Genomic DNA, 15,632 nt, shown 5'->3' on the forward strand with positions numbered 1-15,632 from the left:
CTACCGTTCCGGCAGGCTGAGGGTCCTGTAGAGCGTAAGCTCTGAGGTTCTTGGGGTCCGATAGAGCAATAAGAGGCCGCGGGAGCTCTGGCTTCAGCCGTGCCATCCGGTGAATTCATACCGCGTTGAAGTGTCGGGGTCTGGGCGTTAGCGAGCACACCGAGCCACACGCCTAACCTAACCGCGTCATGCGTATTGCCCTCGGCAGGCTGAGACACGCTGGGGGGCAGATGGGGCTACCTGTGAGAGGCGGGACCATCCCGGGGGAGCCCACCCGATATGTCTGATGTGGGGCAGGAGCAGAACATCTCTTTGGGTGCTGAGCCGGTATGATGGGGGGGGGTCATATCGATGGCTTTGGGGTTAAGGTGGCCGTGCGGCTTTGGATTGAGGAGGGCCGGGGGGGGGTAATTGCCTTTAAAGTGCCTTTATGGTTAGCATTTTGGGGAAAGTGCATCAGCTTCTGTGCGTGTGAGATGAGGGGGGGGGGGGGGGCTGTGCTGCTATCCAATCACACAAAGAGATCTGTACGATTGCCAGGAAGTGGGGACCATCCACTGGAACAGGGTCGACATAGCCAGAATGCCTTGTGGCAGGAAGTGGGGCAGCATCACGTCTCTCCCGTTAACGACCCCCTCCCCGAACCCTGGAAATATAGAGGGCACGCGATTAAGGATTAGGATTTCGGGGGGCTCATATTTCACCCCAATACATTAGAACGCATGAAAGCAGCAAGGTGCCCCGTGCATGGGGGTAAATTATCATGGCCGGCGCGATATACAAGAGAGCAGGGCCTGCGGTGCGCGGGGGAGGGGAACTCCAGTGTACGGGGAAGCCGGGGAGCCGTCTCGTCCTCCAAGTGCTCGGCTTTCACCAGTTCATGATGCAGCTACGATTTAGAGTCATGAAGTAGACCTGACTACTGCCACCAGAACGAACAGAGGCAAAAAACACCTGCAGGGGGAAACAATGGGTTAAAAGGGGGCAAACAAATGGGAGTTGGAGAACAGGACAGAGGGGAAGAGAGCGAGGAAGGGGAGTTGGAGAACGGGGCAGTCAAAGGGGAAGAGAGCGAGGAAAGGGAGTTGGAGATTGAGGGGGAAGAGAGCGAGGAAAGGGAGTTGGAGAACGGGGCAGTCAAAGTGGAAGAGAGCAAGGAAAGGGAGTTGGAGATTGAGGGGGAAGAGAGCGAGGAAAGGGAGTTGGAGAACGGGGCGGTCAAAGTGGAAGAGAGCGAGGAAAGGGAGTGTGTGATCCTGACAAGGGGAACCCAGTGAGGGCAAAGGGAATACATGAACCTGAAAGAGGGAAAAGTACAAAGAGAGGGAGCGAGTGAACCTGACGGAGGGAACTCATTGAGTGGAGAGGGAGGGTGAGTGAACGGGTCCTATTACCTTATCATTACGTTCACAAAGAAATTTTAACCGCTGGGCACGCTTGTGCATGAAGACTCCATCCAAGTGCCCCGTCTCCACTGAGCGGATCTCGATGGCCTTCTCGCCCCAGCCCATGATCTGGTTGGAGCAGATGTAGGCTGCGGGAGACACGAATGAGACAGTCGGTGCTCTGCGCTCCGTGGCCCCCCCCCCCCACGTTTCGAGGGGCCGTTACTCACCCACGGAGGTCGGCATCTCCCCCCACTGCAGCACCACGTCCTTGATGATTCTCCCGTACGTGTTGACGTAGACCCCCTCGTCCTCGTAGCAGAGCAGCATCTCCATGCCGTCCGTGTTTGGCAGGAAGATAATGGCGTGAGGGTTTATCTGACACTGAATCTGAACGACAAAAGGAGAGCGTGTGAGCGGCCACGGGGTGGATAAAAGAACGCACGAGGACCCGCGCTCCGCACAGAGACAGCGAGGAGACGACCTTACGGTCTAATGTCTCCTACAGCGTGAGACCATCCTAAGTGAATTTGTCTGGTTGGGGTCAGTAAGCGATGATGCCCGTGTGACGGGTCTGTGGTGCCCTCGGAAATAACCAAGAGAGAGATGGCGAGGGAACTCGGGGAAAGATAACCCCCTTACCGCCGACTGGAGGGACACGTTTAGGAGAACGTGCGCAGGTGGCCAGTTTGTCGTAAGTGATGCCCTCGGAGGTATCAGCGCTCACTCACATGGACTGGGATGTAAATATCGTAGTTATTCCCAGAGTCCACATCCACAGCGTGGAAGCCAGACGAGGAACCGTAGATGACCTTTAACCTCTGACCCTCCTCCACCGTCAAGTCAACAAGCTGAGGCCGATGAGGAAGATCGGTAAAAGACTGGCAAAGGGGGTGAGACGAGGGTGAGAACGGCAACATATGAATTAAAATGGTGACATCACAGGAAACAAACCAACCTCAAGGTGTGAGGTCATACCTAACTTCCTACTATGACTAGCTACATATGAATTATAACTTGAAGGCAAAAATAGCTTTTGGAAACCCATGGCTTGGGGCACCGAAACTCTGGTGACATCACAGGAACCAAACCAATCTCGAGGCATGAGGTCATAGCCAACTTCCTACAAACTACGGCCGCGCAGTCTGGACCCCCGAGGTTCTGGCTCTTACATGAACATTTCCGACCATTATCTCTGTTGAGCGGTCACAGCGACCCTCCGATTGACTTCAAAAGGTCCTCTGTTTACCTTGAAGGCCATGAACTTGTGGTAGGGTTTGGGGGCCCAGGCGTAAACCTCCACCGAGTTCTTCAGTGCAATCACCAGGAACTTGATGCGCTCGTATTTCACTGGAGACAAGGAAAGAGCGCGTTACGCCCAGCGAGGGGTCTCTCGGGCGCGTCCCGGGCAGCGGTAGAAGACGCCGACGGGAGGGAAGACGCTCCTTACCTACTTTGTAGTGGACACATCCTTCCATGTCGCCTACCGTGCTCCAGCCCTGCTTCTTCTCCACCTCGGGGTCATTGTGGAGGATTTTGTTTCGGAGCCAGGAGAGGTAATAAACCCGCAGTTTGTTGCGCTTACCTGGAAGAAGGGGGGGGGGGATAGTGTCGGGTAACCACCGAAGCATGAACCCCCAGACAGACCAAGCAGCTCACACGATAGCGGGCAAGAAGGGATGCCCTTGCACATTGGACAGTAGGGGGACGGTCCGATCCCCCAGTATTACACCGCATCGCTATGACTTATGGGACAATATACACAGAACGTGGTCCCCATGGCCACTGGGACCCATTGGCCTCATCCTCCAGCGTGTTGTCGGCACTCACCGCTGATGGTGATGAGCAGGTTAAGACCTTCTAGGACGTCCATCTGCTGGAAGCGCCGGCGGGTGATCAGACTGTACACCTTCCCCTGTCCGCTGCGATCCAGCAGCATCAGACCATTCTCCGTGCCCACCAGCAGGTTCACGCCTGGAGGACGGAGGGATGGAAGACCGTGACTCGCTGCGCATGTTCTACCCCCCGAGCCATCGCTCCGTCCCACACAATACAGTCATAATTCTACGTTCCCTACGAGGGGCAGCTCCGGCGCCCGCGGCTCCCTCTTACCCCACAGGGCAGCGCACAGTATCTCGGAGTTGAACCTCTTCTTGTACTTCCTGATCTCGGGAGTGTCGCTGTGCGGTCTCGTGTTGGTTGGATTTACGTTGACGACGGAGCCCTTCCGGGCTTCGTACTTCAGCTGCTCCAAGCGGGCCGCATCCCCGCACACAAAAGAAGCTGCAGAGAGAGAGGGGACAGCGTCAGCTTTTGGGGCCATGTCCGCTCGGCGATGCACCAACGCGGATCGCCCGCACGTGGACGCGACTAAGCGGCGTACCTGCCACGGGGATGGTGTCTCCGCTCCCACCCGACGACTGGTACAGGCCGAGATCCACAAACATGGTGAAGGATGTCTTAGGAGGGGCTTTCACCAGACCCCGAGACTGGTACTGAGACACGGGAAGAAAGTCAGACGCATTCTATGAGACGTTATAAGTTACCATGACAACATATCGATATATAGCGAAGCTCCGTGCCGGGCAGCGTGCCTTCCAAGCAAAGGAGATGAATGGGGACAGACGTATTCCACAGGCGTACGGAAAGTACTCTGTATGGGGGGTCACCTGTGAGTTTCAGGGTGTAAGGACATTAGTAATAAAGGTCTCCTTACATCGGAGCCGCTGCCCTCCTTGCTGGGGGACGAGCTCTGCCCCTTGGGGTCTGTCGGAGAGTGGCTCGGCTGCACCACGTCGGGGAGGTTGGTGTATCCGTTGCTGTCTGTGTGGAGCAGGTTGCGCTCCTCTTCTGGGGTCTGGGTGGAAGAGACAGGCGGGGTTACTGGGAGGCGGGGTTACTGGGAGGCGGGGTTACAGCGCAGGAAGAAGGAAGCGATTAACCCCCCCCCTTCGAAATACATCCTAGCCCTGAGTGGTGGCAGACTCGCGCATGATAAAGACGGTATGTGATTTATAAAAGGTCCTTCCTTGCCTCGTAGAGCCGCTAGAACAACGTGATTCAACAGAGCCAACGGCCCACGACCGAACACAAAGGGGCGCCTGCGCTAGATACATGCGCGGCCGCGCTGTGCGATAATGCCGCGATAAGACGCTTCTCACCCTCTGTACGATCATCGTCCCGTCTCCGTATGAGCTGTCGGATGTGCTTCCCACCAGCTCCTCCACATCGTGGACCACCATGGTGCTGACGCTGTCCGTGTCCGCATCGCGCCCATTTCTGATAACCAAAGGACACGAATAAGATGAAAAGTCAGAGCGACCCCTGAAGAGGAGGCCAAACAAGGCCAAGTCTCGCCAGCCACACCGGATCTCGGCCGTGTCCAGCACCCGCCTCCTCCATATAACGCCCGACAGCTTGTTTTACCTGGCAGAAGAGCTCTCCCTGCTCTGCTCCTGCCTCTCCGCGTCACCCTCATCTTCATCATCATCGCTGCTGTCCATCTCATCGCTGGAGGAGGAGTAATCCAGAGCCTTCTTGGGGGGCTTGGGGACATCTTCAGGACGATCCTTCACCAGAAGGTGGTCCTGGAATGGGATGGGACAGTGAGAGCAGGAAAGGAGGGGACGGAAGAGGAGAGGGAAGGAGAAAGGAAACGAGGCGAGAGGGAAGGAGAAAGGAAACGAGGCGAGAGGGAAGGAGAAAGGAAACGAGGCGAGAGGGAAGGAGAAAGGGAAGGAGAAAGGAAACGAGGCGAGAGGGGAGGCGAGAGGGAAGGAGAAAGGAAACGAGGCGAGAGGGAAGGAGAAAGGAAACGAGGCGAGAGGCAAGGAGAAAGGAAAGCATCAAAGCTTTACTTTTCTCTTGCTCTGGTGGCTCCCTCTCCCTCTACGGCAACCTCTCATACAACCAATACGGCAGCTCCTCTGAGGCCTCTCATACAACCAGTCCAGCAACTCCACCGCGACCTCTTATACACCGATACGGCCGCCGCTATCGCCACCTTACATACAGCAGCTCTGCTTCGGCCTCTCAAGAGCCAATTAGGCAGATCCTGCCATGGCTTCTCATCCACCCAACATGGCAGCTCCTTTACGATACCTATAACACGCCATCACGGACACGCTCTACACCACAGCACTGGGTTACACGTATGAAAGCTGTACTAACCTCTCCTATTGCTCTTTTGTAACTCTGGCAGCAGCAAAGAAAAGGAAAGAGGTTAGAAAACAAATGCAGCCCGGGACGCGGACGGAGCCGGAGGAGAGGAATTCAGGAGACAGGTGGGACGCGCAGCGGCAAACATATCAGACGGGACACGCAGCGGCAAACATATCAGACGGCCGGTACGGCAAGCCCAATGCTACCAGGGCCTTAAAACAGAACAAGCAAACAGAGAGCCAGCCGAGCCGGGCACTCACCGCTGGGCGTCCGGGCCGGGATCGATGCTCGTCTCCTGGAGTCTTACTGCCCGGGGGTCCGATAGACGATTCTTCCAGTTTGTGTGGAGCTGCGTGGGACACCAATCAGACGGTCACTGCGCGCCTTTCTCCAACACTTACGTGACTGCAAAACGATACAGCCGGGCGATGCTGCCCTCCGGTGGAGCACCAGCGTATGACACCGGACTGCAAAACCATACAGCCGGGCGATGCTGCCCTCCGGTGGAGCACCAGCGTATGACACCGGACTGCAAAACGATACAGCCGGGCGATGCTGCCCTCTGGTGGAGCACCAGCGTATGACACCGGACTGCAAAAGGATACAGCCGGGCGATGCTGCCCTCCGGTGGAGCACCAGCGTATGACACAGGACTGCAAAACGATACAGCCGGGCGATGCTGCCCTCCGGTGGAGCACCAGCGTATGACACCGGACTGCAAAACGATACAGCCGGGCGATGCTGCCCTCCGGTGGAGCACCAGCGTATGACACCGGACTGCAAAACGATACAGCCGGGCGATGCTGCCCTCTGGGGGAGCACCAGCGTATGACACTGGACTGCAAAACGATACAGCCGGGCGATGCTGCCCTCTGGCGGTGCACCAGCGTATGACACCGGACTGCAAAACGATACAGCCGGGCGATGCTGCCCTCTGGCGGAGCACCAGCGTATGACACCGGACTGCAAAACGATACAGCCGGGCGATGCTGCCCTCTGGTGGAGCACCAGCGTATGACACAGGACTGCAAAACGATACAGCCGGGCGATGCTGCCCTCTGGCGGTGCACCAGCGTATGACACCGGACTGCAAAACGATACAGCCGGGCGATGCTGCCCTCTGGCGGTGCACCAGCGTATGACACCGGACTGCAAAACGATACAGCCGGGCGATGCTGCCCTCTGGCGGAGCACCAGCGTATGACACCGGACTGCAAAACGATACAGCCGGGCGATGCTGCCCTCTGGTGGAGCACCAGCGTATGACACCGGACTGCAAAACGATACAGCCGGGCGATGCTGCCCTCTGGTGGAGCACCAGCGTATGACACCGGACTGCAAAACGATGCTGCCCTCCGGTGGAACACGAGCATATTACATGGCCGTAGTGACGTAATTCGGAAGGTTAGAGGCACCTACCTATGCGGTTCCTCTCGAGGGATCCGGCCTGGGGCAGGTTCGGGTGAGGGGATTGCAGAAGGGAATCCCCCCTCTCCCATCCGCTCTCTGCTCGCCGTAAATCTGGATTACTGAGTGAGGGAAGGAGGAATAATTAGACAGACTGATGTTATAAGCGACTTTGGGGTTTATACAACGTGCTGTTTCCATTGTGACCCCACTAAGGTCCCAGGGAGGGGAGAGTGGCAAAAAGGAACAGTTTTGATTAACTCTCTGAACTCTACTTCTGGAATGCTCTAGAGCGGTCCACCCGTGCACACGCGAGGAGATCCTGAAGGGCATCCAGCTGGGAAGGTACTGGTAGCCATTTGTACAGACAAAAGACCACAAAGAAAGCAACAAAAGGTTACCTGGCTCTCACGGCTTGGACCGGCCGGCTTCCCCCCGACCCGCTGGCGTTCAGCGCTGTAGCGATAGAGGTCGTTCTTTGAGGAACCTGGGGAGGAAAAAATATAGGGGGGGCAAGGAATTAGAATAAAGAGAGAGACTGCTGTATGAGGACGGACAGCATGTCTGATACATAAAACAGACAGAGGAACCCGTAACAGCGCATGGATAAGATCACAGAGCGAGGAGGGGAGAGCGCGATGCGGGTTAGAAATGGAGAGGAGGAAGAGAGATAATCCAGAGAGCCCACCCAGGCTGTTAGATACAGAGAACGCAGACACGGGGGGGCATAAGTGCCGGAATATTCCGTGCCCGTCTCGGATCACCGTGGTTAGAGAGCCAACATGTTGAGAGAAGCTGAGCAGACAGCGCCCCAGGCAGTAGGGTGACCATCCCGCCCCGGCTAAGAGTAAGAGGCAAGCACAGACTACTACCGGAATAAGGAGAGATGAGCCGCGTGAGGGACGACGGCCGGCGTTAGGACGACCAACGAGTCGCGAATGGAAAAACAGAATTAGTGCGGAAGGACGGAGCGAAAGATCCAGCCGGGTTATAAAAGAGAAGCCGAGCGTAGAGATAAAGACTCTAATCACACCGAACCAGAGACCCCCGCAGAGACCGAGGAGTGGCCCCTACGCCGTATTACCTTGGGAGGGGGCATCTCTGGGTCCATTTTCACCCAGGGTCCTCGCTCTAGCCGCGCTGGAGGGGCAGCTTGGTCAGGAGAGGGGTCAGAGCTCTGGCGGGCCAGCTGGCCCCGGGAGGCCGGAGCGAGGGCAGCCGGCTGGCGGGCGCCGGGGGGAGCGGCGGGCGGATCTTGAAGGGAATTGGGCCGGGGGACGGGTTTGAGGGCTCCGCGGGCCTGAGGAGTGTTGCGGAGAGGCTGAGGAAGGAAACGAGCGGACGAGCCGAGTGAGTGAGCGTCTATCGCTGAACTCCGGGTCGGTGTCACCTGGGTCCAGGACACGCTTTATACCCCCCCCCCCCACGTCTAATCACGCTTCCAGCCCCGGAGAAATTCCCCAACAAGCCAGGAAAATAATCACTATGAGAGAAAGTACGATGGAATCCCGGAATTGTAGCAAGTATCATCTATAGATACTAATAATATACACACACACACACACACTATAGATTAACTCTTACTTCTCCGGGGGGATACCGTGAATGTAATGGCTTTGGAGAGCCGAGCTCCCACGTACGGAGCAGCGGGATGAGCGATAGAGTGTAAGCTTAAGGGGTGGTAGACTTTATCGCCGCCGCCGCCGTAAACCTGCGTACGGAACGCGGATCGCAGCTCGGCTCCGTATCTTACCTTGTGCTCCTGGATCTCCGGGGGCCGCTGGGACGGGGGTGTCTGCGACGGGGTCCCGGCGGACTCCACGGAGCTCAGCTTGGTGACGGACAGTGGTGAGCTCTGCTTGTTGAGCCGCGATCTCTCCTCCACCTAAAAGACGGGGAGACGTTACACTGAGAGCAGCGTTCTGCCGGACGCCCGAAGGAGGCGTCCACGCGGAATCCGACAGGCGGATCAGACCCAGACTCGAACCGAAGTGGAACAGCCTCCCAGCAGAAGTGGGCCTTACAGATCATGTGCCCCATGCACGTCATCTCCTCCTAACCCCGTACACGGCGGGCATTACATGCCTTGGCTGCGTTACCTCTCTGGCCCAGGCGGGCTTCTCGCTGGGGTTGAGGGCCGCGTGGTTGTAGTGGTACAGCGGCTTCTTGTCCTGTTGTTGTTGTTGCTGCTGTTGGAGGGATTTGAGATACGCATGTTCCTGCTGGAGCTGCCGCTGCAGGCGTTCCGACTGACGCTGCTCCTCCAGCTGCTTCCGCTTGTATTCCTGCCCAGACACAACAAGCTGAGCGCCTATCCACGCTGCGAACACACTCGCACTACAGTCACGCAGAGGGCCTATCCGTACAGAAACGCTGTAAATGCACAGAGGTTTTCTGACAGGTGGCAGCGCGCATGTATACCCTTAACACGGATACCAAGCCGTATGTTATTACAGAGTATCTATTTACACGGAACAGAGACGGCGTAACAGGACTTTACTAACAAAACAGGACCATTCCTGCAGGGAACACCAACTACGAGCGGAGGGAAAGACGAGAGGAGCGCTGAGAAACAGGAGGAGTAACGGCTCTACGGCCACCACTGCCCGCACACTGCTATATACATGTCACGGTGTAGTAGTGTGCGAGGGGAGGCTGGCACTGCCGCTGTCTGTGCTGTGTATACATGTCACGGTGTAGTAGTGTGTGAGGGGAGGCTGCCGCTGTCTGCGCTGTATCTGTGCTGTGTATACATGTCACGGTGTAGTAGTGTGTGAGGGGGAGGCTGGCACTGCCGCTGTCTGCGCTGTATCTGTGCTGTGTATACATGTCACGGTGTAGTAGTGTGTGAGGGGAGGCTGCCGCTGTCTGCGCTGTATCTGTGCTGTGTATACATGTCACGGTGTAGTAGTGTGTGAGGGGGAGGCTGGCACTGCCGCTGTCTGCGCTGTATCTGTGCTGTGTATACATGTCACGGTGTAGTAGTGTGTGAGGGGGAGGCTGGCACTGCCGCTGTCTGCGCTGTATCTGTGCTGCGTATACATGTCACGGTGTAGTAGTGTGTGAGGGGGAGGCTGGCACTGCCGCTGTCTGCGCTGTATCTGTGCTGTGTATACATGTCACGGTGTAGTAGTGTGTGAGGGTAAGGCTGTTACATGTCACGGTGTAGTAGTGTGTGAGTGAGTGAGAATGTAACATGTCACGGTGTAGCAGTGAGTGAGTGAGTGAGGCTGTTACGTGTCATGGTGTAGCAGTGTGTGTGAGTGAGGCTGTTACATGTCACGGTGTAGTAGTGAGTGAGTGAGTGAGGCTGTTACATGTCATGGTGTAGCAGTGAGTGAGTGAGTGAGGCTGTTACATGTCATGGTGTAGTAGTGTGTGTGAGTGAGGCTGTTACATGTCACGGTGTAGTAGTGTGTGAGGGGAGGCTGGCACTGCCGCTGTCTGTGCTGTATACATGTCACGGTGTAGCAGTGAGTGAGTGAGGCTGTTACATGTCACGGTGTAGCAGTGAGTGAGTGAGGCTGTTATATGTCACGGTGTAGCAGTGTGTGTGAGTGAGGCTGTTACATGTCACGGTGTAGTAGTGTGCGAGGGGAAGGCTGTTACATGTCACGGTGTAGTAGTGGGTGAGTGAGGCTGTTACATGTCACGGTGTAGCAGTGTGGGTGAGTGAGGCTGTTACATGTCACGGTGTAGGAGTGTGTGAGTGAGGCTGGCACTGCGGTGGGCTCGATGCGCTGTGTGACATGCGCTGCCGGGAATTACCAGTAAGAGCGCCTGCTCCTGCAGAAGCTGTTGTTGAAGGATCTCTAACTGCCTCTGTTCTTCCTCTAACTTGTGCCTTATATATTCCTAGAGAGGGAGAGAGGCGGAGAGAGAGCAGAGAGAAAGGAGGAAAGAAGTAAAAAAAACAAAAAACTCCAAGAAACGAGAGACTCGGGAAGCAGAGAGGTTACAGAACATCAGGTGTGGGGGTCACGGATCTACGGGGGTCACACGCTACACAGAACAGAGCGCACGGCTGTACAGGTTTCCACGCAACAAACAGACAGTCCCGGCAGCAGGTACACTGGGGAGACGAGGAGACCCCTTGCACCGACAACACGTGCCACACACGTCACCGCTCGGGCCTTACGCCACAAAGCCGTCTGTCCTGCCGGCACAGGGCCTGACAGACAGGAGCCGGCAATCTGTCCTTGCGGTGCAGTGCCTCCCATGGTTAGGAGCCGGCAGTCTGTCCTGCCAGTGCCGCGTCTCCCACGGGCAGACAGATAGTAGTCGGCCGTCAGTCTGTCCTGCCAGTGCTGCGTCTCCCACGGGCAGACAGATAGTAGTCGGCCGTCAGTCTGTCCTGCCACAGCCCACTTCCTCCCACCCTGCAGAGCCCCCGCCGACTCACCTGCTCCCTCTCTGCCATCCTCCTCTCTTCCTCCCGGCGGATGTCCTCCCGGCGCCTCAGCTGCTCCTTCTCCTGCTGCTTCCGCTGCTCGCGCTCCCTGCGCTGCTGCTGCGCGGTTCATATAAAAAAACAAACAAAAAATAAAAAACTTTTTTACCCTCTGGCCCAAAATACATGGAACGCACAAATATTTACCCGTCTAAACGCACAGCCGTCCGCGGACCCGACACGGGCGGCGCAGGGGCTCGACCGTACACTCCCGTAACAAAGACCTTTTAAGCCATTTAAGCCATGGTGGGCTTTGTCATGAAGGGGTTAACAAGGAGCCGTAGGGGGGGTATTTAGGAGCGGAACCTTCTAAACTTTTCTTTGTGTCCAATACATTAAACCGTCCCCGAGTGCCGACGCATAGGATGCCAGTAAGGGTCGCATAAAGAGTTAACTTTGCATTTACAGGTGACCCGGGCTCCATCCTCACCCTTGTTCTTTGTCAGCCTCCCCGATGTTTAAATGGCTTGGTAAATATGGCAGCTTTCGCGGACAGTTTAATGTTCACGCAGCCAATCAGATGGGCGGGAGAGAGAATAGAGGCGCTCACCTCCTCCACGCGCCGCCGCTCCTCCTTCTGCTCCTCTATGCGCCGCTGTCGCTCGTGCAGCAGCTGCTTGATGTGGGCCTCGGAGTCGCGCTGCTGGGGCCCCATCTGCTGCTGCTTCAGCGCCTCCGAGTTGCTCTTATTCTCCTGCTGCAGCCGGAGGAACTCGCGCCGTAACGTCGACTCCCCGGGGACGTTCATGATGGAGCTGGGAGAAACAAACGGTGCGTTTAGAGCAGACCTGGGCAAAGCACGGCCCGCGGGCCACATCCGGCCCGCTGAATAGCTCGGACCGGCCCGCAAAGAGTGTCCTGGTGACTCACCAATGAGTCCGGTGTCAGCAACGGGAAGCAGCGAAACTATGCACTCCGAAGCCTTGTTCATTTTGTTCACTTCTGTGCTGTGCTAATAGTTATTCAGGCCTTACTTATTCAAGCACCTCTACCAATGACGTAGGCTTGAATAACTTTATTAAACAGCACATAAGTTAACAAAATGGACAAGGCTTCGGAGTTTGTAGTTTCACTGCTTCCCGATGCTGAGTAAGTGATGCCACTGTAACTTCTGAGTGCCAGGATGCTCGTTGCGGACCTTGGGGAGTGCCAGGACAATCGTTCCACGCTCGTCATTTACCATTTTTTTAAGAAGGGATAGTATATGTATGCAGTATACAGGTATTGGTAGAATGAAGTTAAGGGCTCATGCACACTGCTGTAGTTTCGCCCGGGCCGTAACCCAGGCGAAACTACGGCGTGCTGCTGCGGAGAGGAGATGGGAGTGCTCCTTACCGCTCCCCTCTCCATTGGCAGACACGGGGGCCGCGCCGTAAAACGGGGTGAAACACCGGTTGCTCACCGCGCCGTATTACAGCGCCATTCATTTTCAATGGCGGCCGTATTCTGGCCGCAAATCGGGCGGCTGGAATACGGCCCCATTACGGCAATGTGCATGGAGCCTTCGTATGTTGGTCTGGCCCTCTAAAACCATTCCAATTTCTCATGTGGCCCCATGGGAAAATTAATTGCCCACCCCTGGTTTAGAGGACAAAAGGGAGTGGGACAGCTGCTTCGCCACCCGGCGGAGGAAGGAGGAGCGCTCTCTCTCAATCCTGTCTGTGTCACCCTGCAGACGGTGCACCGAGCTGTGCCATTATTTAACCCTTTACATAGAAACAAAAATTTAATTTAATTCTCTTGCTTTATTAGCCTCTACCACTTCTGCTAGGAGGCTGCTCCACTTATCTCCGCCCTCTCAGCCAAGTAAAATACCGATACCTGGGCTCTCCCTCTTCTCCGTGGTTCTCTTCCTCATCCTCACTGCCGCTGTATTCATATTCAGTCTCATCTGTGTGAAAGAGGCAGACGGTTTAGGGACGGTGTCACGGTGTAGTAGTAGTGTGTGAGGGGAGGCTGCCACTGTCTGCGCTGTATCTGTGCTGTGTATACATGTCACGGTGTAGTAGTGTGTGAGGGGGAGGCTGGCACTGCCGCTGTCTGCGCTGTATCTGTGCTGTGTATACATGTCACGGTGTAGTAGTGTGTGAGGGGAGGCTGCCGCTGTCTGCGCTGTATCTGTGCTGTGTATACATGTCACTGTGTAGTAGTGTGTGAAGGGGAGGCTGCCGCTGTCTGCGCTGTATCTGTGCTGTGTATACATGTCACGGTGTAGTAGTGTGTGAGGGAGGCTGGCACTGCCGCTGTCTGCGCTGTATCTGTGCTGTGTATACATGTCACGGTGTAGTAGTGTGTGAGTGGAGGCTGCCGCTGTCTGCGCTGTATCTGTGCTGTGTATACATGTCACGGTGTAGTAGTGTGTGAGGGGAGGCTGCCGCTGTCTGCGCTGTATCTGTGCTGTGTATACATGTCACGGTGTAGTAGTGTGTGAGGGGAGGCTGCCACTGTCTGTGCTGTACCTGTGCTGTGTATACATGTCACGGTGTAGTAGTGTGTGAGGGGAGGCTGCCGCTGTCTGCGCTGTATATACATGTCACGGTGTAGTAGTGTGTGAGGGGGAGGCTGCCGCTGTCTGCGCTGTATCTGTGCTGTGTATACATGTCACGGTGTAGTAGTGTGTGAGGGAGGCTGGCACTGCCGCTGTCTGTGCTGTATCTGTGCTGTGTATACATGTCACGGTGTAGTAGTGTGTGAGTGGAGGCTGCCGCTGTCTGCGCTGTATCTGTGCTGTGTATACATGTCACGGTGTAGTAGTGTGTGAGGGGAGGCTGCCGCTGTCTGCGCTGTATCTGTGCTGTGTATACATGTCACGGTGTAGTAGTGTGTGAGGGGAGGCTGCCACTGTCTGTGCTGTACCTGTGCTGTGTATACATGTCACGGTGTAGTAGTGTGTGAGGGGAGGCTGCCGCTGTCTGCGCTGTATATACATGTCACGGTGTAGTAGTGTGTGAGGGGGAGGCTGGCACTGCCGCTGTCTGCGCTGTACCTGTGCTGTGTATACATGTCACGGTGTAGTAGTGTGTGAGGGGAGGCTGCCGCTGTCTGCGCTGTATCTGTGCTGTGTATACATGTCACGGTGTAGTAGTGTGTGAGGGGGAGGCTGCCGCTGTCTGCGCTGTATCTGTGCTGTGTATACATGTCACGGTGTAGTAGTGTGTGAAGGGGAGGCTGCCGCTGTCTGCGCTGTATCTGCGCTGTGTATACATGTCACGGTGTAGTAGTGTGTGAGGGGAGGCTGCCGCTGTCTGCGCTGTACCTGTGCTGCGTATACATGTCACGGTGTAGTAGTGTGTGAGGGGAGGCTGCCGCTGTCTGCGCTGTACCTGTGCTGCGTATACATGTCACGGTGTAGTAGTGTGTGAGGGGAGGCTGCCGCTGTCTGCGCTGTGCTGTGTATACATGTCACGGTGTAGTAGTGTGTGAGGGGAGGCTGGCACTGCCGCTGTACCTGTGCTGCGTATACATGTCACGGTGTAGTAGTGTGTGAGGGGAGGCTGCCGCTGTCTGCGCTGTATCTGTGCTGTGTATACATGTCACGGTGTAGTAGTGTGTGAGGGGAGGTTGGCACTGCCGCTGTCTGCGCTGTATCTGTGCTGTGTATACATGTCACGGTGTAGTAGTGTGTGAGGGGGAGGCTGGCACTGCCGCTGTCTGCGCTGTATCTGTGCTGTGTATACATGTCACGGTGTAGTAGTGTGTGAGGGGAGGCTGGCACTGCCGCTGTCTGCGCTGTATCTGTGCTGTGTATACATGTCACGGTGTAGTAGTGTGTGAGGGGAGGCTGCCGCTGTCTGCGCTGTACCTGTGCTGCGTATACATGTCACGGTGTAGTAGTGTGTGAGGGGAGGCTGCCGCTGTCTGCGCTGTACCTGTGCTGTGTATACATGTCACGGTGTAGTAGTGTGTGAGGGGAGGCTGGCACTGCCGCTGTACCTGTGCTGCGTATACATGTCACGGTGTAGTAGTGTGTGAGGGGAGGCTGCCGCTGTCTGCGCTGTATCTGTGCTGTGTATACATGTCACGGTGTAGTAGTGTGTGAGGGGAGGCTGGCACTGCCGCTGTCTACGCTGTATCTGTGCTGTGTATACATGTCACGGTGTAGTAGTGTGTGAGGGGAGGCTGGCACTGCCGCTGTCTGCGCTGTATCTGTGCTGTGTATACATGTCACGGTGTAGTAGTGTGTGAGGGGAGGCTGCCGCTATCTGTGCTGTATCTGTGCTGTGTATACA

At 56.2% G+C, this 15,632-nt stretch overlaps 1 protein-coding gene across 1 annotated transcript; it reads right to left on the minus strand.

Annotated features, from left to right (window-relative positions):
• Positions 1–870: 870 nt before the first annotated feature.
• LOC149271852 (misshapen-like kinase 1) lies at positions 871–13,294 on the minus strand (the record flags this gene model as incomplete). The annotated part of the gene is made up of 21 exons (XM_089507090.1): positions 871–954; positions 1,395–1,534; positions 1,616–1,775; positions 2,117–2,266; positions 2,635–2,735; positions 2,836–2,970; positions 3,216–3,359; positions 3,498–3,668; positions 3,769–3,880; positions 4,102–4,242; positions 4,547–4,664; positions 4,812–4,972; positions 5,807–5,895; positions 6,966–7,075; positions 7,355–7,440; positions 8,038–8,274; positions 8,707–8,838; positions 9,053–9,238; positions 11,356–11,463; positions 11,954–12,158; positions 13,225–13,294. Coding segments are annotated over 21 exons (2,840 nt in total), but the record flags the coding sequence as incomplete, so codon positions are not given.
• Positions 13,295–15,632: the final 2,338 nt, after the last annotated feature.

Source organism: Sceloporus occidentalis, unplaced genomic scaffold, assembly GCF_023333645.1.
Source record: "Sceloporus occidentalis isolate IW3139 unplaced genomic scaffold, rSceOcc1.0.p SCAF_456, whole genome shotgun sequence".
NCBI classification, from domain to species: Eukaryota; Metazoa; Chordata; class Lepidosauria; order Squamata; family Phrynosomatidae; genus Sceloporus; species Sceloporus occidentalis.